The sequence below is a fragment of the Balaenoptera borealis genome (assembly GCF_965194805.1).
Source record: "Balaenoptera borealis genome assembly, chromosome: 16".
NCBI lineage: Eukaryota > Metazoa > Chordata > Mammalia > Artiodactyla > Balaenopteridae > Balaenoptera > Balaenoptera borealis.
The window spans coordinates 72,851,455-72,874,691 of NC_138872.1; the positions used below are offsets into that span (position 1 = coordinate 72,851,455).

The 23,237-nt window shown below is 46.4% G+C and overlaps 1 protein-coding gene across 4 annotated transcripts in view; it reads left to right on the forward strand.

Moving 5' to 3' along the window:
- The window catches only part of SRCAP (Snf2 related CREBBP activator protein), a 33,463-nt gene that overhangs the window by 5,692 nt on the left and 4,534 nt on the right, over positions 1-23,237 (forward strand). For 3 of the 4 annotated variants that reach the window (XM_082360211.1, XM_082360213.1, XM_082360214.1), the window contains exons 5-31: positions 605-790; positions 1,028-1,168; positions 2,279-2,501; positions 2,617-2,894; positions 3,527-3,620; positions 3,759-3,848; positions 4,341-4,529; positions 4,618-4,946; positions 5,422-5,599; positions 6,508-6,644; positions 6,871-7,040; positions 7,159-7,351; positions 8,909-9,045; positions 9,134-9,320; positions 10,855-11,024; positions 11,451-11,716; positions 11,920-12,207; positions 12,736-12,900; positions 13,175-13,360; positions 13,578-13,844; positions 14,190-15,697; positions 18,836-19,101; positions 19,239-19,441; positions 21,584-21,753; positions 21,903-22,099; positions 22,195-22,309; positions 22,518-22,637. In XM_082360211.1, the coding sequence (XP_082216337.1) occupies positions 605-790; positions 1,028-1,168; positions 2,279-2,501; positions 2,617-2,894; positions 3,527-3,620; positions 3,759-3,848; positions 4,341-4,529; positions 4,618-4,946; positions 5,422-5,599; positions 6,508-6,644; positions 6,871-7,040; positions 7,159-7,351; positions 8,909-9,045; positions 9,134-9,320; positions 10,855-11,024; positions 11,451-11,716; positions 11,920-12,207; positions 12,736-12,900; positions 13,175-13,360; positions 13,578-13,844; positions 14,190-15,697; positions 18,836-19,101; positions 19,239-19,441; positions 21,584-21,753; positions 21,903-22,099; positions 22,195-22,309; positions 22,518-22,637 (6,453 nt within the window). The remainder of the gene's footprint in view (positions 1-604; positions 791-1,027; positions 1,169-2,278; positions 2,502-2,616; positions 2,895-3,526; positions 3,621-3,758; positions 3,849-4,340; positions 4,530-4,617; positions 4,947-5,421; positions 5,600-6,507; positions 6,645-6,870; positions 7,041-7,158; positions 7,352-8,908; positions 9,046-9,133; positions 9,321-10,854; positions 11,025-11,450; positions 11,717-11,919; positions 12,208-12,735; positions 12,901-13,174; positions 13,361-13,577; positions 13,845-14,189; positions 15,698-18,835; positions 19,102-19,238; positions 19,442-21,583; positions 21,754-21,902; positions 22,100-22,194; positions 22,310-22,517; positions 22,638-23,237) is intronic. The other variant, XM_082360212.1, reaches the window with a different exon arrangement.

A 23,237-nucleotide genomic window follows, 5' to 3' on the forward strand; every position in this document is an offset into this window, starting at 1 on the left:
TGTTATCTTTTTGTAATACTAACCACTGTTAATCTTTTTGTGTATAACTGTTCGGTATTTTCCACAAAAAAGTACATTTTTATAAAAATAATATTTTTCAAAAGCAGAAACAGGATTGTGTAAATTGGATTTTATAGCATATTTCTAAGTACGAACATATTCTTGTGTAAGTAGAATTCTGCGGCCGTGAAGGTCCCTTCACTGTATCTAGAGTCAGTAAGGAAGCATGCTTTCCTTGTTCTCTGGGAAGCTTCCCTTGGGATATGTTTTCCTAAGTTTTGCCTATATTCATAAGGTATGGAGTGTAAAAAAATGGAAAAAGCATGAAATCTGGTGTGTGGAGTCAGACCTATTTTTAATTCCCAGTACTTACCACCTCCTATCTGTGTAATCTCAAGTAAATCACTCAGTCTCCCTGATCTTTTTTTTGCTCACCTGAAGAGCACATAATATCAACTCGTAGGATTGGTATGTGGACTCAAGACAAGCATATAACACTCAGTCCAGTCAGTGCCTGTATGTAGTCAGAGCTCAGGGATTCAGCCATGGTCATGAGGTAAAGTATATGTCAAGTAACTTGATTGACCTAGTTCTTCCTCATTAGGAGGCTGAGATTGAGACTCGGATTGCTGAGCTGCGGAAGGAGGGTTTCTGGTCACTGAAGAGACTGCCTAAAGTGCCTGAGCCTCCCCGCCCCAAGGGCCACTGGGACTATCTGTGTGAGGAGATGCAGTGGCTCTCTGCCGACTTTGCTCAGGAGCGCCGTTGGAAACGGGGTGTGGCCCGTAAGGTATGTCCTCAACTGGACCTACTACCTTCCATTTTGTTTTCAGGTTTGGTTTTTCTTGATGGGTAGGTTGGTTGGAAGGGAACCAAACATAATGGTGTACAGTGCTTGTAAATGCTTCTAGTCTCAAGAGACAAGCTCTGACTTCCCAGGTTTCTTGACTTTGACTTTTCTCTTTACCCTTGACTTGGGGACGGGCCAAGGGTCTGGCCTTGGAGTGTTTTCACCTCATTCCCACAGGTGGTGCGAATGGTGATCCGGCACCACGAGGAGCAGCGGCAGAAAGAGGAACGGGCCCGGAGGGAGGAGCAGGCCAAGCTGCGCCGAATCGCCTCCACCATGGCCAAGGATGTTAGGCAGTTTTGGAGCAATGTGGAGAAGGTAGGCAGCAGAGATTGGGAAAGGGAAATGCCTTGGGGTTGACTGGTGGGTAGCATGGTAGCAGGAATGATCTAAAGTTCTCCTTGAGAGAGTGGATAATTATTTCATGCAACTCTGATGACATTTCTGTTGCGTGCTGGACCTTTCAAGCATTGAGTTCTACGAGGAAGAGAGAAGTACAGTGGAAAAATATGGGCCCTGCCTTTGGGGATTGCTAATAGGACTTCTTGACTCCCCTAGGCCATCTGTCCTTTGCAGCCCATTCAGTATGCTTTTTCATGTGTGTGCCATTTACCTGCTTAAATACCATCAAAGTTCTCGTTAATTGTTCTCATTTATTAAGTTGTAATTGTTTCTTTTTTTTTAATATTATTTTGTTTATTTTTTTTTATCTTTTTGGGCTGCGTCAGGGTCTTCGTTGTGGTGCACAGGCTTCTCTCTAGTTGCGGTGTGTGGGCTTCTCTCTAGTTGTGACGTGTGGGTTTTCTCTCTCTAGTTGTGGCGCCCGGGCTCCAGGGCACATGGGCTCTGTAGTTTGCAGCACGTGGGCTCTCTCATTGAGGCGCGCTGGTGTGCGGACTTAGTTGAACTACGGCATGTGGGATCTTAGTTCCCTGACCAGGGATCGAACCCGTGTCCCCTGCATTATAAGGGGGATTCTTTACCACTGGACCACCAGGGAAGTCCCTGTAATTGTTTCTTAAGTATTACCTGGCTTCTGTCTATATTTTCATTCTTGTATTCTGCCAGTTCCTTTTCTTCTTTCCACTTCAAACATTCTCTTGTATGTCCGTGGCCATTTACACATGCTTCTTCTGCTGCAGGGGATGCCTTTTTCCTCATCTTCACTTAGGGAACACCTACTTAATCTTTAAGATTCAGCTCCAGATACATTTGTAAGTCTTTCCCCACTGCCTGAGACTAAGCTGGCTCTTCTCTATCCTGTGCTTCCTTTCTGCTTTCCTCAGACGCACCCTTAAGGTCGTTTAGCTCTTCCTTCCTGAAAAGCCAGCCCAGGGCCTAGCATAGAGGAGGCTTCCCTAAATGTTGAGTAAGAATACATGAGTAAAAGATTATCTTGGTGATCCCTCCGTTTCATGCTTGTGTCAGGTGGTGCAATTCAAACAACAGTCCCGGCTCGAGGAAAAGCGGAAAAAAGCCCTGGACCTGCACCTGGACTTCATCGTGGGGCAAACTGAAAAGTACTCAGACCTTCTGTCTCAAAGCCTCAACCAGCCACTGACCTCCAGCAAAGCTGGTTCCTCCCCTTGCCTTGGCTCTTCCTCAGCTGCCTCTAGTCCTCCACCCCCAGTTTCCCGGATGGATGATGAAGGTGTGTGTCCTCTTTAGCTCTGTTACTCTTCCTCATGTACCCTTTCCAGAGCTGAAAACCCACCCTGTGGCTTGCAGGGCCCCGTGGACTTTGTGACCTTGTTCTCCTGCTATAGATGGGGACTTCCAACCCCAAGAGGAGGAGGAAGAGGATGATGAGGAGACGATTGAGGTTGAAGAACAACAGGAAGGCAATGATGCAGAGACCCAGAGGCGTGAGATTGAGCTACTTCGACGTGAGGGAGAACTGCCACTGGAAGAGCTGCTCCGTTCCCTCCCCCCTCAGCTGCTAGGAGGGCCTTCCAGCCCCTCAAGAACCCCCTCATCTCGTGATAGTGACACCCGAGATGGGCCTGAAGAAGGTGGTGAAGAAGAGTCCTCTCAGGTGTTGAAGGTATGGGCAGAAGGGGATAGAAGGTGGGTTCAGAGTGGGAGCAAAGGGAGAGCCTTAAGGACTGAGTTCTTCCGGTCTATAAGGTTGGTTGTGATTTTTAGGAGTCCTCCCTGGTCTGAGCAGTTGGGCTCTCATTTGAGGATGGATAGGAAAGAACCTGGGTTTGGGGCAAGTTACAGTCTGAGATGGGCAGATTTCTGATGCATGGAAGAGTGTACTGTACTCTTAGAATTGCTGTGTGAGCTTGAAGAAAAACTTTGGTCCTTGTTGCTTCTGTGAAATGGCCCTAATACTCACTTGCTGGTTTGTAGGTTCGGAGCTGAGATGGTAACCTTGAAGTCTCTTTTGGACCTAAGCTTTCTGTTTCTCCATGTGTCCGAGTGCATGGGGTTGGTGTTGGGGGCCTGTGTTTCTCTTCTAGCACTTTCACAGGTCCTCCCCTGGGCAGTGGGGCCAGGATCTGGTAGCTGGTATTGAAATTGAAAACCCTTGATTGTATCCTTGCCCTGGGACTGTGTCAGTGGCAACTGTCAGTGGGACAGAGACTATTCTGTGACATCTTATTCAACGTTGTGTCTTTCTCTTGCTGCTCTAACCATAGGCCTTCTCCTTTTTCATCCTCTGCCAAACAGGTAAAGCCCCCACCCTCCTCTGTCACACAGCGCAACAAACAGCCTTGGCATCCAGATGAGGATGATGAAGAGTTTGCTGCCAATGAAGATGAAGGTCAGGCCTGTTCTCAGTCCTCTTGCCTCTTACCCCTTGAATTGTCTGGACCTAATATTTCAGGCTTTCTCACCTCTTCCACTTGGACTGTGTTCTGAGCCTCTGTCCCCATTGATCTTGGTTCATTCTCTTTCCTAGCGGAGGATGAAGAGGATACCATAGCAGCTGAGGAGCAGTTGGAAGGGGAGGTGGATCATGCCATGGAGCTGAGCGAGTTGGCTCGAGAAGGTGACACCAGACATTTTACTGAGTATCCACTTGGTGTCTCTGTGCAGAATGCCAGAGATAAAGAAATGAATAAGACACTTTTATCCCTCCTGGAGATACTCCAGATCTAATGACAGAGACAGATTTATAGATGGTTATAAGTAGAAAATTATGATTGGTTATGATGGAAGTTTGAACAAAGTGATGGGAGAACTGAGTGGAGGGAAGAACTATTGGAAGAGGATAGTGGCCATGTTTGATCTGAACCTTAAAGGGGAGGTTCCTCAGATTGATACCGTCCTTCCCAATGGAAGGCAGGGCCATCCACAGTTCTAGCCCATGTTACGGGGCTTGGCTGAGAATAGCTGGTGCTGAAAGTAAACTCTTTTGCCTCCCCTCAGACCTGGGCCTAGCAGTGTCTGTAGAAGCTGAGGTAAAATGAACTGGCACCACTCAGACCTCCCCTTCTTCCCCATGAAGCACGTAAAGGCTTACCCTTCACTTCTCTTCCAGGTGAGCTGTCTGTGGAGGAGCTACTGCAGCAGTATGCAGGAGCCTATGCCTCTGATGCCTCTGCCCCAGGTTCTGGGAGTAGTGAAGAGGAAGATGAAGATGAAGTTGAGGCTAACAGCTCTGACTGTGAAGCAGAGGGGGCCACAGAAGCTGAAGAGGCTACTCAAGAGGATAGTAGCAGTCAGTCAGGTGAATGTGTGGTCATGAGGCAAGAGCTGGGGAGGGCAAGACTGGAGGAGTAGGTATGGTGAACACTAAGCCTTGATCTGTGCTTTAGACTCTGCTGAGGAACAGAGTGAGGATGAGGAAGATGAGCATTCAGAAGAGGAAGAAACGAGCGGGAGTTCGGAATCGGAGGAATCTGAGTCTGAGGAATCTGAGGAGTCCCAATCACAGAGCCAAGCAGATGAGGAAGAGGAGGAAGATGATGACTTTGGGGTGGAGTACTTGCTTGCCAGGGACGAAGAGCAGAGTGAGGCAGATGGGGGCAGTGGACCTCCCACCCCAGGGCCCACCACCACTCTAGGCCCTAAGAAAGAAATTACTGACATCGCTGCAGCAGCTGAAAGTCTCCAGCCCAAGGGTTACACCTTAGCCACTACCCAGGTATTTCCAGGCCCAAGCTTCTGCTTTCTCATATCTTTTTTTTTTTTTAAATAAATTTATTTATTTATTTATTTTTGGCTGCGTAGGGTCTTCGTTGCTGCGTGCGGGCTTTCTCTTGTTGCGGCGAGTGGGGGCTACTCTTCCTTGTGGTGCGCGGGCTTCTCATTGTGGTGGCTTCTCGTTGTGGAGCATGGGCTCTAGGCACGCGGGCTTCAGTAGTTGTGGCACTCGGGCTCAGTAGTTGTGGCTGGCGGGCTCTAGAGTGCAGGCTCAGTAGTGGCACACGGGCTTCGTTGCTCCACGGCATGTGGGATCTTCCCGGACCAGGGCTCGAACCCGTGTCCCCTGCATTGGCAGGCGGATTTTTAACCACTGCGCCACCAGAGAAGCCCCTGCTTTCTCGTATCTTGACTCTCCTGTTTCTCAGTGACAGATTCCTCAATTCCATTGTGTTACCTCTCTTCCTACCTACTAGGTGAAGACACCCATCCCCCTGCTCCTACGGGGCCAGCTCCGGGAGTACCAACACATTGGGCTGGACTGGCTGGTTACTATGTATGAGAAGAAGCTTAATGGCATTCTTGCTGATGAGATGGGGCTAGGCAAGACGATCCAGACCATTTCCCTGCTTGCCCACTTGGCCTGTGAGAAAGGTAACTAGGCCGGGCCCTTCTTCTTGGGTCTCCCTTGGCCAATTTCCTGGGAAGCTTATTTAATGACTTCAGCTGTAGCACGGTGAAACAGTCTCTTGCTGCTAAGTAGCTTCATTGACTCTGGTCAATAACTGTATAGAGAGGTCATTGTAGGCACTAGGATTAACCCCCCACCACCACCACCCCAGAATTTTGACTTAGTTGATTTACAATTTTCGGTTAGTTTCAGGGGGTACAGCAAAGTGATTTGGTTATACATAATGTATGTATATGTTCTTTTTCAGATTCTTTTCCTTTTAGGTTATTGTAAGATACTGAATGTAATTCCCTGTGCTATGTAGTAAATTCTTTTTGTTTATCTATTTTACATGTAGTAGTGTGTATCTGTCAGTCCCATACTCCTAATTTATCCCTTCTCCCCTTTCCCTTTGGGTAACCATAATTTTCTTTTCTGTGTCTGTAGGTCTGTTTCTGTTTTGTAAATAAGTTCATTTGTATTATGGTGCTAGGATTCTTAGGAAGGGCCATTAGGACAGAATCGTCAGGGTTTTATACCTTAGTTCCAGAACCCCAAAGTTTGTATTTCCTTACTCTCTCTCATCTTTTTTAAAATTCCTCTGCCCCAGATCTCTCCGAATCTTACTTTATTTTTTAAAACTGAGGTATAATTGACATTTAACACTATATTTCAGATGTACAACATAATGATTTGCTATGTGTATACACTGCAGAATGATCATCATAGTAAGACTAGTTAACATCCATCATCATACATAGTTACAAAACGTTTTGTTTTTTCCTGTGGTGAGAACTTTTAAGATTTACTCTCTTAGCAATTTCACATGTGCAATACAGTATTATTAACTGCAGTCACCGTGTTGTACATCTCTCATTCTTTTGCTAAACAGGTAACTGGGGTCCCCATTTGATCATTGTCCCCACCAGCGTGATGTTGAACTGGGAGATGGAGCTGAAACGTTGGTGCCCCAGCTTTAAAATCCTTACTTACTATGGAGCCCAGAAAGAGAGGAAGCTCAAGCGGCAGGTTTGCTTCCCCATGTGATTGCTCCCCTCCCCTATTGATGTTTCCTATATTTTTAGGCCCTTTCCTCAAGTGAGTTCCTTTCCCTTCCCTTTCTGTTACCCCATTCTGCTCCTGGGACTTTTCTCCTTTCTCCCAACCTGATTTCTGTCCCTTGAAGATCTTAGGATGTCTTCTTTTTGCTCTTTCTTTTCACCCCACTTTCTGCTACTTTCTCCTGATACTGCAGGGCTGGACCAAGCCCAATGCCTTCCATGTGTGTATCACATCTTACAAGCTGGTGCTGCAGGACCACCAGGCCTTCCGCCGTAAGAACTGGCGCTATCTCATTCTGGATGAGGCTCAGAACATCAAGAACTTCAAGTCTCAGCGCTGGCAGTCATTGCTCAACTTCAACAGGTGGAGATGGAGATGTCTGAGATTCGTGGGAGGGTTGACTTGGCCTGACTGGTGGGATGCTTGGACAGTTGGGACTTGGTTGACCATCCTCCCTGTAATTCCCTCTGTCTCTTTGCAGCCAGAGACGCCTGCTCCTGACAGGAACACCCTTGCAGAACAGCCTCATGGAACTGTGGTCCTTGATGCACTTTTTGATGCCCCATGTCTTCCAGTCTCATCGCGAGTTCAAAGAATGGTTCTCTAATCCCCTAACTGGCATGATTGAGGGCAGCCAAGAGTACAATGAAGGTCTAGTCAAACGCCTTCACAAGGTAGGGCCTGTACCAGTTTGTCAAGGGCATTGGGAATGGCAAGGAACTAAGGGCAATACCCAGAAAACCCTTAGGAACAGGGAAGTCAGTGCTAGGCTGAATTTACCCAGTTGTCAAGCTGCAGTGTTCCAGTGACTGACTCATTGCCAGATTGAGTGACCTCATCTTAGTCATCATTCTGCTTGTTTTCTTTAATGGTAGCATTTCTGTTTTTATTCCTTGAGTAGAATGATAATGCTGATCAGTTCCTGGCTTGGGTTTTTCTTTACCTGACTGACTTTACACAACTACATATTTTTGTTGTGTTCTCTTTTTCTTTTCATTTTTTATTTTTTTTTATTTTTTTATTTTTGGTCTTCTCTGGTTCCTCTTCCTTTGTCCAGTGTCCAGCTTTTAAATAACATTTCTCAGCATTCTGATCTTTACTTTTTTTTTGTCACCCAATTTACTTATCTCATCGGCATACTGATTTATATAATTCCTTGACTCTCTAGACCACTCAACCTGTAGTTAAATTTCTGATAACGTCTTTAATTGAAAGTTCCTCTTTTTTAAAAATTTTATTTATTTATTTTTGTTATCTGCCCCCAACCTCTTTGACCCCCATCTGATGGACATTTTTATACAGAAAACAATAAAAATTTCCCTCTCAGCTTGGTGCCTTCAGCCTGACATTTTTGGAATGCAGGGGGCACTTCCCTCTCTCCTTAGCCCCCTGGGGCTCAGCCCTGCCTTGGCAGCTGTCGCCTACCCTGCCAGAAAGTTCCTCTTGAACTCACTCTGTTATAAGCCAAACATCTCAAGCCTTATAGCCTATTATTTCTACTCCAGTTTGGTCAGTCACACCATCATTTTGGTAAATCACACTATCAGTAGAAACCAAGAAGTCTTAACTATACTTCCTCCTTTTTAAAATTTTAAAATATTTTTAATATTATTTGTTCCCATTTTATTGAGATATAATTGACATATAGCACTGTATAAGTTTAAGGTGTACAACATAATGATTTGACTTATATACATCATGAAATGATTACCACACTAGATTTAGTGAGACTATATCTCTTTCTTTATTTTCTCTTTTTTCACTTCTTCCATGTCAACTTGATGACTATGTCATATCAGATTTTATCTCCTGAGATCTCAGATTTGCCTTTGGTTTTCTGTGCTGCTGTCAGTGCCACAGATTTGTTCTCAGCTTCTTGGCTGGATTTACTTTCACAATCTTGTAAATTTACAGTTACTCCTTGGAACTGTAGTTTGACTCATCCCTTCTGCTTAGTTAGTTGCTCTGTCCTCAGTGCTTTATCACTTCTTGTGTTGTGGTATTATCTTTATGTTCGTCTTTTTCATTATAGTAAATTCCTTGAGAGGAGGGCTTGCATCTGATTCACCTTTGTGTGTTTGGTTCCCGGCACGCTGCATGGCTCCATGAGAGTTTACTGATGGGCTAAGCCAGCGCTCTGCTGGTCATCAGGCCAAGACCCAGGTAGAGGGTCTAGGCTGGGGCATAGTGCCCGCTGTTCTCCTGTCAGCCTTCTGCTTATTTGCTTTTAGGTTTTGCGGCCTTTTTTGCTGCGCCGAGTTAAGGTGGATGTTGAGAAGCAGATGCCTAAAAAATATGAGCATGTTATCCGCTGCCGGCTCTCCAAGCGCCAGCGCTGTCTCTATGATGACTTCATGGCACAGACCACGTAAGGGAGGACTGAGGGTGGGCCTGGGACCCTACAATGGAGCTGAGGTGACTATCAAGATGTCCCATTTATTTCTCCTTTCTCCCAGAACTAAGGAGACACTAGCCACGGGCCATTTCATGAGCGTCATCAACATTTTGATGCAGCTGCGAAAAGTCTGCAATCATCCAAACCTGTTTGACCCTCGACCCGTTACCTCCCCCTTCATCACTCCAGGCATCTGTTTCAGCACCGCCTCTCTGGTGCTAAGGGCCACTGATGTCCACCCTCTCCAGGTAAGCAGTTGCCTCCAAGGTTATTGGCCCTACCCAACCCTGCACCTCTTTTCTTTATGCTGGAGTCTGACCTTTTGCATCCTTACTTCCCCTGTCACCTCAGCACTATTCCAGTTTCATCGTTTTCTAACTGTGTCACTTTGGGCAAGCTAATTATTAACCTTTAACCCTAAATTTGCTTGCCCTTCAAAACGGGGGTTATAAGGCCTATCCTGCAGTATGTTTGTGAGAATTGTGTTAATATTTTTAGAATTGCCTGGCATGTTAATAATGCTTAAATATTTTAATCATTTCTAAGCATATGGTACAGTGGCACTAAGTACATTCACATAGCTGTACAGCCATCACTATCATCCATCTTCAGAAATTTTTTCATCTTTCTAAACTGAAACTCCATACCCATTAAATAATAACTCCCCATTCTCCCTCTATTCCCAGCACCTGGCAGCCACCATTCTACTTTCTGTCTCTATAAACTTACTGTTTTAGGTACTTCATGTATGTGTGATCATACAGTATTTGTCCTTTTGTGACTGGCATATTTTACTTAGTAGAATGTCTTCAAGCATGTGTCAGGATTTCCTTGGGTTGGGTAATATTCTGTTGTACATGTTTTTGTGTATGTGTATACATGTATGTGTCTATGTATGTGAGTATACACATGTATACATTTACATACCTAGAGACAAATACCACGTTTTGTTTATCTGTTCATCAGTGGACACGGCAGTTGTTTACACCTTTTGGCTACTGTGAATAATGCTGCTGTGAGCATAGGTGTACAAATATGTGTTTAAGTCCCTACTTTCAATTCTTCTGGGTATATATACCCAGAAATGGAATTGCTGGATCATATGATTATTCTATTTTTAATTTTTTGAGGAACCGCTATACTGTTTTCCATAGCAGCTGCACTATTTTACATTCCTACCAGCATTTTGCAAAGGTTCTGAGTTCTCCACATCATTACCAACACTGTTTTCTGTTTTTTTGATAACGGCTGTCTCAGTAGGTGAGGTGGTATCTCATTGTGATTTTGATTTTGATTTCCCTAATGATTAGTGATGCTGAACATCTTTTCACGTGCTTATTGTATGTTTTCTCTGGAGAAATGTCTGTTCAAGACCTTTGCCAATTTTTAATTTTTTTTTTTTTGGCCACGCTGTGGGACCCATGGGATCTTAGTTCCCCGAGCAGGGCTGGAACCTGGGCCCTCAGCAGTGAAAGTGCAAAGTCCTAACCACTGGACCGCCAGGAAATTCCTGCCAGTTTTTAAATTGGATTGTTTGGTTTTTTTGTTGAGTTGTAGGACTTTGTGTGTTCTGGATGTTAGCCTCTTACCAGATACCTGATTTGCAAATAATTTTGGTCCTAGTCTATGGGTTGCCTTTTCACTTTATTAATAGTGTCTTTTGATGCAGTCTGATTTATCAGTTTTTTTCTTTTGTTGTCTGTGCTTTTGGTGTGATATCCAAGAAATCATTGCCAAATTGGCTCCTTTGACACTGTGCTCTTGTGTTCCTTCTTATGTCAGCGGATAGACATGGGTCGATTTGATCTCATTGGCCTGGAGGGTCGTGTCTCTAGATATGAGGCTGACACATTTCTACCCCAGCACCGCCTTTCCCGCCGGGTTCTGCTGGAGGTGGCTACTGCTCCTGACCCCCCACCCCGGCCCAAGCCAGTCAAGATGAAGGTCAACAGGTACCAGGGCTGAGGAATAAGGAAGTGGGTTCCTAGAAAAAAGTGGCTGCAGCTGGCTGGGGGGAATTGGGGTGGAAAGGAAAGAGTTGGAGGCTAGGCTGGAATGTTCATATGGATGGATGAAAAATACTTGGAGGGATCGGGGGATAGAATAACCAGAAGATGGTTTCGGGAGAGGCCCTTGTGTTTGTCATTGATTTTTTTTTTTTTCCCTCCTCTCCCTGCTTCGTGCTTTTTTTTTTTTTTTTTTTTGCTTTGTGCTTTTTGGTTATCGGATTTCTTTCCCTCTTTCTCCATTGGGTCTTACCTTTCCCTCCTTTGCTTTTATAATCTGTCTGTTTTTCTGCCTCATCTTCCTTATTAATTTCTTTTCCTACTCTTCACTCTCCCTCCTTCCCTACCCATCCCCTTGTTTTTTCCTCATAGGATGCTGCAGCCAATGCCCAAGCAAGAAGGCCGGACAGTGGTGGTGGTGAACAGTCCACGGACTCCCCTGGGCCCTGTCCCAGTCCGACCCCCTCCAGGCCCTGAGCTCTCAGCCCAGCCCACCCCTGGCCCAACCCCCCCAGTGCTGCCAGCACCACTGATGGTGTCGGCCTCGCCTTCCGGACCCCCACTCATTCCGGCATCCCGGCCTCCTGGCCCTGTTCTTTTGCCCCCACTGCAGCCAAACGGTGGGCCTCTCCCCCAGGGTGAGTTGCAAGGGAGCCAGGATGCTGGAGGGTACTTCAGGCAGATTGTTCGGATTGGAGGAGAAGTAATGGTTTGAGGAGCTGGGTTGGAGACCGGGGTGTGGTGTTTGATGGGCTACAAGGGATTATGTATGGAGGTTTCTAGGACCAGGCTGAGGCTTTAGTCAAGGTATATCTGACAGGTGTTTGCTTTGTGTTTACAGTGATGCCATCCCCTCTGGGGGTCTTGAGTGGGACCTCACGACCTCCCACGCCAACCCTATCCTTGAAGCCGGCCCCACCTGCTCCTGTTCGCCTGAGCCCTGCCCCACCCCCAGGCTCCTCCAGCCTGTTGAAGCCCCTTACAGTGCCACCAGGCTATACCTTCCCTTCTGCTGCTGTCACCACCACCTCTACCACCACAGCCACGGCTCCCACCACGGCAGTGCCAGCTCCTACTCCTGCTCCACAGCGCCTCATCCTGTCTCCTGATATGCAAGCTCGCCTGCCCTGTAAGTTGCCAGGGCTCTGTGAGGGTGAAGGACTTGAGATGGGAGGAAAGCCTATATGCCATGGAGCTGGAGAAGAAAAGCTCGGGACCATGAGTGTATCAAATTCTAGGTAGCTAACGTATATTAGGTATTTTGCCAGGCACTGGTAATTCATAATCAAGTAAGAGCCCTCAAATAGTTCACAGTCTCTAGTTGGGGAGATGACCCATAGATGAATAAATAGTGGTAAGCCTACCAGTAAACAATTATTTGGGGTAAAAGGGCAGCATAGTGGAGGCAGGTGGTGATTAGCTCAGTATGGTGGAAAGCTGTTAGAGGATGTAAAGGAGATTGCAAAGCAAACAGGTGGGATTGGAAGGAGTAGCATGTCAAAAGCTCAAAGGCTGTAGGTGGAGGCTAAGTTTATTGGAACATGGTAAGTTGAGGGGGAGGGTTGGAGAAACTGGAGACTTGTGCCTCATGAAGGTCTGTGAAGTGAGGTTGAGCAGAGTGAGCCCCATGTACATTAAGCCTCTTCTTTATTCATAGCAGGTGAAGTGGTCAGCATCGGGCAGTTAGCCTCACTGGCACAACGGCCAGTGGCTAGTACAGGGGGAAGCAAACCTCTCACCTTCCAAATCCAGGGCAACAAGCTGACTTTGACTGGTGCGCAGGTGCGCCAGCTTGCTGTGGGGCAGCCCCGCCCGCTGCAAAGTAGGTAAAACCCACCCCCTGTCCTGCCTTTTTCCTCCTCTTCTTTGTCCCTTTGTTTTTGTGGCTCTTTTCAGATGTCAGCCTTTATGTTTCTTTCCCTACCTTTTGATGGGTGGGGCCAAGGGGAATGGTTGGAGGGTGTCTTTTGATCAAGATAGGTATGAGTTTATTCTGGAGAAGTTATTCCCTCTTCGTTCTTTCTCTCTTCTCTTGCCTCTGCCCTCCTCCGGCTGATAGCTGCTTCTTTCTTTCTCTCTCTCTTCCCTTAACCCAGGGAATGTGGTGCACCTGGTGTCAGCAGGGGGGCAGCACCACCTCATCAGCCAGCCTGCCCATGTGGCCCTCATCCAGGCCGTGGCCCCGACCCCTGGCCCTACCCCTGTCTCTGTGCTGCCTTCTTCGACCCCCAGCACCACCCCTGCCCCCACTGGCCTCAGCCTTCCGCTTGCTGCTAACCAGGGTGAGGCTTCTGGCCTTCCTACTTACTTAGCCCTGCTGGCCTTGGTCCTTCCAGGCGTGCCCTGGGCTACTGTCTGTCTAGCCTTCCCTCAGTGTTGTTTTCCTTTGCCAGTATCTCTGATATCTGTCTGCTACCCTCTCCTGCCCTTGGACTTCTTCCATCCTTTGGGTCTCTTGTTTCTTTTCTACCTTCCCCTCAATCTAGCTTCCTCTTGCAGTGCCACCAACCATGGTGAATAATACAGGCGTGGTGAAGATTGTAGTGAGACAGGCCCCTCGGGATGGACTGACTCCTGTTCCTCCGTTGGCCCCAGCACCCCGGCCTCCGAGCTCTGGGCTTCCAGCTGTGTTGACTCCACGCCCCACATTAACCCCTGGCCGGCTACCCACACCTGCTCTGGGTACTGCCCGAGCCCCCATACCCACGTCCGCTCTGGTGAGGCCACTTCTCAAGCTGGTCCACAGTCCTACGCCTGAAGTCAGTGGTGAGTTCAGGTGGCTGAGGCCAAAAATTTTTGCCAGGAATGGAGATAGGGTGGCCCAGAGGGTTTCTACGTCACAGTAGATCCTTTCGTTATCAGTATACTGATTTGCATTAGCCCCCCAAATGGTCTGCTGAGCCCTTGCCTAATTCCAAGATACATAAGTTGGAACTTTGGAGGGAAAGGAAATGTTAAATTGTTAGATTCCTTGAATCTTTGATCTCATGGTGTGGGAGTGAAGGTCTTCTGGAAAACAGGTGAAGCTTGGGGGTAAGGGAAGGGGTGGGACAGGGTAATAGAAGGAGCAAAAAAAGAATTTTGGGGCTAACTTATCCTCTGTCTCCACAGCTTCAGCACCCGGAGCTGCTCCCTTGACCATCTCTTCTCCTCTCCCCGTGCCATCCTCACTCCCTGGGCCAGCCTCTTCTCCAATGCCAGTTCCCAACTCCTCTCCCCTTGCTAGTCCTGTGTCTTCTACAGTCCCAGTTCCGGTATCATCTTCACTCCCCATCTCTGTCTGCACAACGCTTCCTTCCCCAGCCTCAGCTCCACTCACCATCCCCATCTCAGCCCCCTTGCCTGTTTCGGCTTCGGGCCCAGCTCTGTTGACTAATGTGACTCCAACACTGGCACCTGTTGTCTCAGCGGCTCCTGGACCTCCCTCTTTGGCACCAGTTGGGGCTTCTCCATCAGCGTCAGCCTTGACTCTAGGTTTGGCCACAACTCCATCCCTGTCCCCATCTCAGGCACCTGGTCATCCTCTGTTGTTGGCTCCAGCCTCTTCACATGTTCCAGGGTTGAACTCAGCCGTGGCCCCAGCATGTTCACCTGTGCTGGTGCCAGCTTCTGCTCTGGCCAGTCCTTTTCCGGCAGCATCAAATCCAGCTCCAGCTCAGGCTTCCCTTTTGGCTCCAGCACCTACTGCATCTCAGGCTCTAGCCACCTCTCTGGCTCCCATGGTGGCTCCACAGACAGCAATCCTGGCTCCTTCTCCAGCTCCTTCTCTGGCTCCTCTTCCAGTCCTGGCTCCATCACTAGGTCCTACTCCTGTCCTGGCTCCATCGCAGACTTCGGTTCCACTTCTGGCTTCATCATCTACTCCAGGAACTCCTTTAGCCTCAGCTTCCTCACTGGTGCCAGCCCCAGCTCCTGTGTTGGCTCCATCATCAGCTCAAACTATGGTACCAGCCCCAGTTCCGTCACCTCTCCCGAGTCCGGCTTCTACGCAGACACTGGCTTTACCCCCAGCTTTAGCATCCACTCTTGGCGGCTCGTCTCCATCTCAGACACTGTCTTTGGGAACTGGGAACCCCCAAGGTTCTTTTCCAGCTCAGACATTGTCATTGACTCCAGCAGCATCCCTAGTACCAGCTCCAGCCCAGACACTGTCTTTGGCACCAGGACCACCACTCTGTCCATCTCAGACGTTGTCTTTGGCTCCAGCACCCCCTCTGGCTCCAGTTTCTCCGATGGGCCCGGCCCCAGCTCACACACTGACTTTGGCTACGGTGTCGTCATCTGCTTCACTCCTGGCCCCAGCTTCAGTGCAAACACTGACCTTGAGCCCTGCCCCAGTGCCGGTGCCCACCTTGGGCCCAGCGGCAGCTCAGACTCTGGCACTGGCCCCAGCCTCAACACAGGCCCCAGCTTCCCAGGCATCTTCCCTCGTGGTTTCGGCAACCGGTGCCGCTCCCTTGCCTGTCACCATGGTATCCCGGCTGCCTGTTTCCAAGGATGAGCCTGAGACACTGACATTACGCTCTGGTCCCCCCAGCCCTCCCTCCACTGCTACCTCGTTCAGTGGTCCCCGACCTCGACGCCAGCCCCCACCACCACCTCGTTCCCCTTTCTATCTGGTAAGTTTTACTGCCTCAAAGGAGAGGGAACAGGAAATTGAATTTCTTTGGAGTGTTGCTACAGAGTGGATGGAACAAAATAATGTCACCTTTATCTTGGTAAATTACAAAGCCTAGTTTTGTGGACCTAATACTTGAATGCCACTGGACAAAGCCCTTCCCTGGGCCTTTACTCTTACCTGTAAAATGGGAAGAATAATCCATGTCCTACTTTTCACAGAGGAGTAATTGAGGACATAATGTGCTTTTAAAACTATTACTCACTGATGTGTTCAAGACTTGTTACATTTGGTCTCTTTGGTTCTTGCTTACTCTTTTGAGTTAGTGTTGGCATCTCATTGCCCCATTTTACAGATGAAACTAGCCTACTAAATGATGTTTTAAAATTCATACAACTTGTGAGAACACAGATGTGCTGACTCCATTGCTTTCTCTTCTTCCCCACAAGAGGCAGTCCTCAGAGACAGGAGGATTTTTCTCAGTTGCTAAAACTGTCACCATTAAGTATTTGAACTTCTAGGGGAGAAAGGACACCATGGAATACAGTTCCCTGAAGATCATGAGCGTTTGACTTTGACGGTCATTTGCTGTAGTTTTCTACCTCCGTGGTGATTAAGTGGGCAATAAAAACTCTTCTCTGTCCCTTCATGAGCTTTCTGGTAGCCACTTTTTTCTATCATATATATAGTTGTATATATATTTGGTTAAATAAAAGTTGCAACTCAGAGTATAACCCAGGACCTAATAATGAGAAAGATCTAGTGAGTCCTTCCAGGCCCTCTTGTCTTTTTCTCACTCTGATAATAGAGCTGCTGCTTATTCTCGGCCCCAGTCCCCCACCCTCCATCTTTGCCACTTGCCTCCACCTTTGGTCTTTCTCTAATGCTGCCAGGTTGGTCTGGCTTTTTGGAAGTAGAGAGAAGAGAGCCTAGATCCTAGCCCAAGGGTGCAACCCCATGGTCTTGTTAAAATTTTCATTGCTCTGCAAGTAGGTAGCAGCTTCTTGATCCTTTTTCTTTAAACAGTTTTGAGATATAAATCACATACCATACAGTTCACCTATTTAAACCATACAATTCATTGGCTTTTAGTATATTCACAGAATTATGCAACCATGACAACAATCAACTTTAGAACATTTTCATGGTCCTAAAAAGAAACCCCACACCCTTAGCCATCATCGCTGACCTTTCCATCCCTCCTAGCTCTAAGTAACTTGCATCTGTAGATTTATTTATGGAGTCATATAATAGACGGTTTTTTGTGACTGGCTTCTTTTAATATTTTTGAGGTTCATACATGTTATGCTATAACTGACATATATATATGTATATATATCAGTACTTCATTTTTTAAAAATTGTTGAATAATATGCCATTGTATGAATATACCACATTTTATATATCTATTCATCAGTTGATTGGGGGACATTTGGTTTGTTTCTTCTTTTTGGCTGTTATGAATAATGCTGCTGTGAACATTCATGTATAAGATTTTGTATCTTTTCATATGTTTTCGGTTATATTGGATGTAAATTTAGGAGTGGAATTAACTGGGTTATGGTAACTATGTTTGACTGTTTGAGGAACTGACAAACTGTTTTCCAAAGTGGCTGTACCATTTTACATTCCCACCAGCCCTTGTGAGGGTTCCAGGTTCTCTACATCTTTGCCAAAAACTTGTTATTATTTGTCTTTTTTGATTATAGCCATCCTAGTGGGTTTGAAGTGGTATCTTGTGGTTTTTAAATATTTATTTATTTGGTTGCGCCGGGTCTTAGTTGCAGCAGGGGGGCTCCTTAGTTGTGGCTCCAGGGCACTGCAGTTGCAGCTCGCCGGCTCCTTAGTTGTGGCATGCGAACTCTTAGTTGAGGTATGCATGTGGGATCTAGTTCCCTGACCAGGGATCGAACCTGGGCCCCCTGTATTGGGAGCGCAGAGTAGAGTCTTACCCACTGCACCACCAGGGAAGTCCCTTTTGTGGTTTTGATTTGCATTTTCCTGATGGCTAATGATATTGAGCATCTTTTCAGTGGTTGTTAGCCATTTGTATATCTTCTTTGAAGAAATGTCTATTCAGATCCTTTCCCTTTATTAGTTGGGTTATTTTATTCTTTTCCTTTTTGTTATTGAGTTGTAAGAGTTCTTTATATATTCTGGATACAAGTCCTTTTTCAGGTAGATGATTTGCAAATATTGTCTCCTTTGCTACTACTTAATGAGAGCTGTCCTTAATGATTTTTCCCTCTGCCAGGATGCTTTCCTTCCTCACTTAGACCACCAGGAGCCAACAGGTCAAGCTTAAGGTAGCAGTCAGGAAGGGAGATTTGGGACACTGCTTTTTTTCAGGACCATCTTGTAGGGTCCAGTCTCCTTCATTATTTGTTCATTCTAATAACATATTTATTGAGAGCCTACTTTGTGCCAGATACTGAGTTGGATACTGGATGATTACAGTGAGGGGCTTACAGTTTAGTGGGTAGAAGATGTTAATCAAAGAATCCTATACATGTAAAACTACAAGTGTGATAAGTGCTACAAAAGAGGTGGTTTTATAGCCTGTGAAACTGGAAGCACAAAGATGGGAAACAATTGGGTCAAAGTCATACAGGTATCCTGTCAGCCAGGGCACTCCACTTTTCTCTCTCGGGGTTACCTAGATGTCTGGTTAGCTGTTCCCATCCCACCCCATTCCAGTTTGACCTTTGACAGAAACCTGCCATGGATTTGATTAGCCTCTCTGTATCCTGGTCAGTGATTTGAGGAGGAATTTTAATAATTGTTTTGGATCTACTGCAAGAAGATAAATTAACTTGGATGTTCTGGATTTAAGTGTTACATGGGAAAACTCACGCAAATCATCCATTCTATAAGTCTGTCAAACATATGGATCTTAATTTTGAATATTCAGGCATCTGCTTTGGTAGCATACAGGGAAGATCAGTTTTCTTTTGCAGAGAAGTTATTTCGTTTAACATTGGAAAAGAATAACTCCCATTATTGACAATTTGGAAGAACTAAAATAGTGTATTTTTGAATCTTATGGTTTCCACAGATTATGTTTAATTCTGGAGGAACTGCCAGGTTTTCTATAAGGACGCTGATTACTTTTTCTGTGTTTTTCTCCTCTTATCCTCAGGACTCTCTGGAGGAAAAGCGGAAGCAGCAGCGGTCTGAACGCCTGGAACGGATTTTCCAACTTAGTGAGGCTCATGGGGCCCTGGCACCCGTGTATGGGACTGAAGTCTTGGATTTCTGTACCCTGCCCCAACCTGTTGCCAGCCCCATCGGCCCTCGTTCTCCTGGCCCCAGCCACCCCACCTTTTGGACTTATACCGAGGCTGCCCGCCAGGCTGTACTGTTTCCCCAGCAACGACTAGACCAGCTGTCAGAAATCATTGAGAGGTTGGCAGGGCTAAGTGCTTAATGGGAAGTGGGTCTTGGGGCCTCTGAGTGGATATAGTGGTTAGGGCTGGTAAAGGTGCTAACTTCTGGGGCCATTCAGAGTTCCATATTTTATACTGCTTGCCTTCTTTTTACAGGTTCATCTTTGTCATGCCTCCTGTGGAGGCACCTCCCCCTTCCTTGCACGCCTGCCACCCACCTCCTTGGCTGGCCCCACGTCAGGCAGCCTTTCAGGAGCAATTGGCTCGTGAGCTCTGGCCCCGGGCTCGTCCTTTGCACCGTATTGTGTGTAACATGCGTACCCAGTTTCCTGACTTGAGGCTTATCCAGTATGATTGCGGTGAGTTCATTGGCCAGTGAGGGTCTCTTGACCTCTTTTCTTGTCTTAGCCTGAAGACTGTTATATCAAAGGGATGCTGTACATAAGGTCTCTGTGGATTTCATTAAACATTAGATAGTCTTTTAGGTTATGCTTCTGGGTGAGATGAAGAAATGTAGGCCTCATGATAGATTCTTGGCATTCATGAATTTGACTTTGATGAAAGTTGAAAATGTTTGCTAACTCATTTATTCAGTGATTATTTTGTGAACATCTGTTACATCATTTGGGATACAATGGCAAATGACATAGCACAGCGTGGAGTTTTCAGATTTATGGGGAAAGGTGTGTGGTGGTATAAGACTGCACAATAAATAGTAGATTTGGGGGAATTCCCTGTCGGTCCAGTGGTAGGACTCCACGCTTTCACTGCTGAGGGCACAGGTTCCATCCCTGGTTGGGGAATTAAGATCTCATAAGCCACATGGCCAAAAAAAAAAAAGTAAATAGTAGATTTTGTTTTGGGGAAAGATTTGAACAAGGATGCTTGTCTTTTGAATAGAATCTTATTGGTTAGAAGGAATTTGGCTGCAGGTAACAGAAAACCAACCAACGGCTTAAACCACAAGATCTTTTTTTTTTTTTTTTTTTAAGGACTAATCCAGGTAACTTTTTATTTTACTTATTTATTTATTTTTGGCTGTGTTGGGTCTTCGTTTCTGTGTGAGGGCTTTGTTTAGTTGTGGCAAGCAGGGGCCACTCTTCATCGTGGTGTGCGGGCCTCTCACTATCGCGGCCTCTCTTGTTGCGGAGCACAGGCTCCAGACGCGCAGGCTCAGTAGTTGTGGCTCATGGGCCTAGTTGCTCCGCAGCATGTGGGATCTTCCCAGACCAGGGCTCGAACCCGTGTCCCCTGCATTGGCAGGCAGATTCTCAACCACTGCACCACCAGGGAAGCCCCACACAAGATCATTTATTGTTTACTAAATGAGAAATGCCGAGAACGGTGGTATATGGCTGGTTTAGCAGCTTAGTGGTGTCTTCATGGACCCAGGACTTTACCTACTATCCTTAGCTTTTATCTTTTTATTCTCATGGTTATTTCTTCATGGTCTTAAGATGGCTGCTATAACTCCAGGGAGCACACCCATGCTCCAAGCAGGAAGCAAGGGGTTGAAACAAAACACTTCTCGCAAGTCTTTCATTTTTTTCTGGGAAAGAGAGCCCTCCCAGTTGACTTTGATTCAGAATTCATTGGCTCAGATTGGGCCATATGCCCATCCTTAGAGTAATCACTGACAAAGGGAAAAAGGAACTGTGGCTTATTTAGAACAATAATGATTCATCTTCTGGGGTTGGTTTGGGGCGCGTCTTCCCTGGGAATCAAGGGATCTCTGCCAGGTGTCCATAGGATTAATCGGGTTCTGTTAACCGAGAATGGCTGTTGGACAGTAGTGAATAGTTTCTGCCACAACTGTGCACAGGTATTTCTATAGTAACATGTTTGCAGATTTCTTAAATGTCTTAGAACATAAGAAAGTCAGCAGAATTTTTATTAATATGTGTTAAATAAATATTTTAGCAAAAAAATAATTTTGTAACATTTGAAACCATTCAGAATAGGTGAGTTGAAAGTCTTTGTTAAAAGTGTTCAAGCTGATTGGTTGAAAGTCTTTGTTAAAAGTGTTCAAGCTGATTGAATCACTATTTTCGTGTTTGATGGGAGGTTAAACTAGATAACCTCATAAGATCCTGCCTCTCTGGTTCTTATCTCAGTGACCTTCCATCCAAGTGAGCTATGACATAAGTGGATTTGTTGATGTTTATCTTGTGAATGGCTTGTGCTGCAGCTGGTATAACTCAGTGTAGTACTTGAAGGTCTTTTCTTGCTCATACACCATTGAGGATTTCTTTTTTCCCTCTGAGGGTCTGTATTACCCTACCCCTAGTTAGACTGAAAGAAGTCAGATCCAAGACAGGAGCAGACTGAAGAGGAAGAACCCTTAAGGGAAGAAAATATATAAAGTTAAATATTTTTGATTCCCCTGGGTTGATCGAAACCCTGGCGTAAAACTTGATCTTTCAACTACACAGGCTTCCAGTGCTGTGTTTTTCCCACTCCAGTTTATAGCTAGCTTCCTGTACCCCTTCATATCTCTTTAGGAAAGTTGCAGACGTTGGCAGTGCTGTTGCGACAGCTCAAGGCAGAGGGCCACCGGGTGCTCATATTCACCCAGATGACCCGAATGCTGGATGTGTTGGAGCAGTTTCTCACCTACCATGGCCACCTCTACTTGCGTCTGGATGGGTCTACTAGAGTTGAACAGAGACAGGTAACCCAGGCATCTCCGGCCCTTAGAGGCTCGCCTCAGCTCTGTCTCCTTTTTCCAGGGCTCAGAGTCCCAGGAGGGGCCCCCACTAAGCCTTGGTCTGTTTTTGGGGATATGTCTCCCAATACTATCTTTTTTTCCTTTTCCTCTAGGCCTTGATGGAACGATTCAATGCAGACAAACGCATATTCTGCTTCATCCTTTCAACTCGGAGTGGGGGTGTGGGCGTGAACCTGACGGGGGCAGACACTGTTGTTTTTTATGACAGCGACTGGAATCCTACCATGGATGCTCAGGCCCAGGATCGCTGTCACCGAATTGGCCAGACCCGAGATGTCCACATATATAGGTATTGCCTAGTCTCCCCTTACCTTACTTTCCCTTTGCTAATAGGGTTTTATTGATGTATTTGGCTGTTTATACATGTCCTTTATCACCCCCTAGGCTTATCAGTGAACGGACAGTGGAAGAGAACATCCTAAAAAAGGCAAACCAGAAGAGAATGTTGGGAGACATGGCAATTGAGGGAGGCAACTTCACCACAGCCTATTTTAAACAGGTACTAAGATCTTCCAGTCTGTGCAAGAGAGAACTGCTATGCCTGTAGGAGTTACTGCTGCTTATTAAAAAGGATGCTTTGGCCTCCACAGATCTGCCTCTTCAACCAGTGGTACTTCTGATACTACTAAGAGCTATCAGCTTCATAGCTATAGACCTGGGACCAACATTCCGTTGGCTCTGACACTTCTCATATGTTCTTTCCAAAGCAGACCATCCGAGAGCTGTTTGATATGCCTCTGGAGGAACCATCTGGCTCATCTATACCCTCTGCCCCTGAAGATGAGGAAGAGACTGTGGCCAGCAAGCAGACCCATATCCTGGAGCAGGTGAAAACAGAGTGGGCAGGGACTTCACCGGCCGTCCAGTGGTTAAAAGACTCTGTGCTTCCACTGCAGGGGGCACGGGTTCGATCCCTGGTCGGGGAACAAAGATCCCGCCGCAGAAAAAGAGTAGGCAGTCCCTAGAGTAGAGCTAATGGTTGCAGTGTGTGTCGTCTCTCAGTCTTTTGAGTTTGTCCAAGGGGAAAGAACTATTTCTTCTGCTTCCCAGATTACAGTTGGCCTTTGACAGTTGTGAGTAGATTGCTTATTGGTTCACGTGATTTCATAGATAGAAACACAGGATATGGAGTCCACGGTTCTAGGTTTGAACTCCAACAGTGCTTCTTTTTTTTTTTTTAAAGCAACTTCGTTATGGGCCTGTTGTCTTATTATTACTATTTTTTTAAATAAATTTATTTATTTATTTATTTTTGGCTGTGTTGGGTCTTCGTTTCTGTGCGAGGGCTTTCTCTAGTTGTGGCGAGTGGGGGCCACTCTTCATCGCGGTGCACGGGCCTCTCACTGTCGCAGCCTCTCTTGTTGCGGAGCACAGGCTCCTGATGAGCAGGCTCAGTAGCCGTGGCTCACAGACCCAGTTGCTCCGCG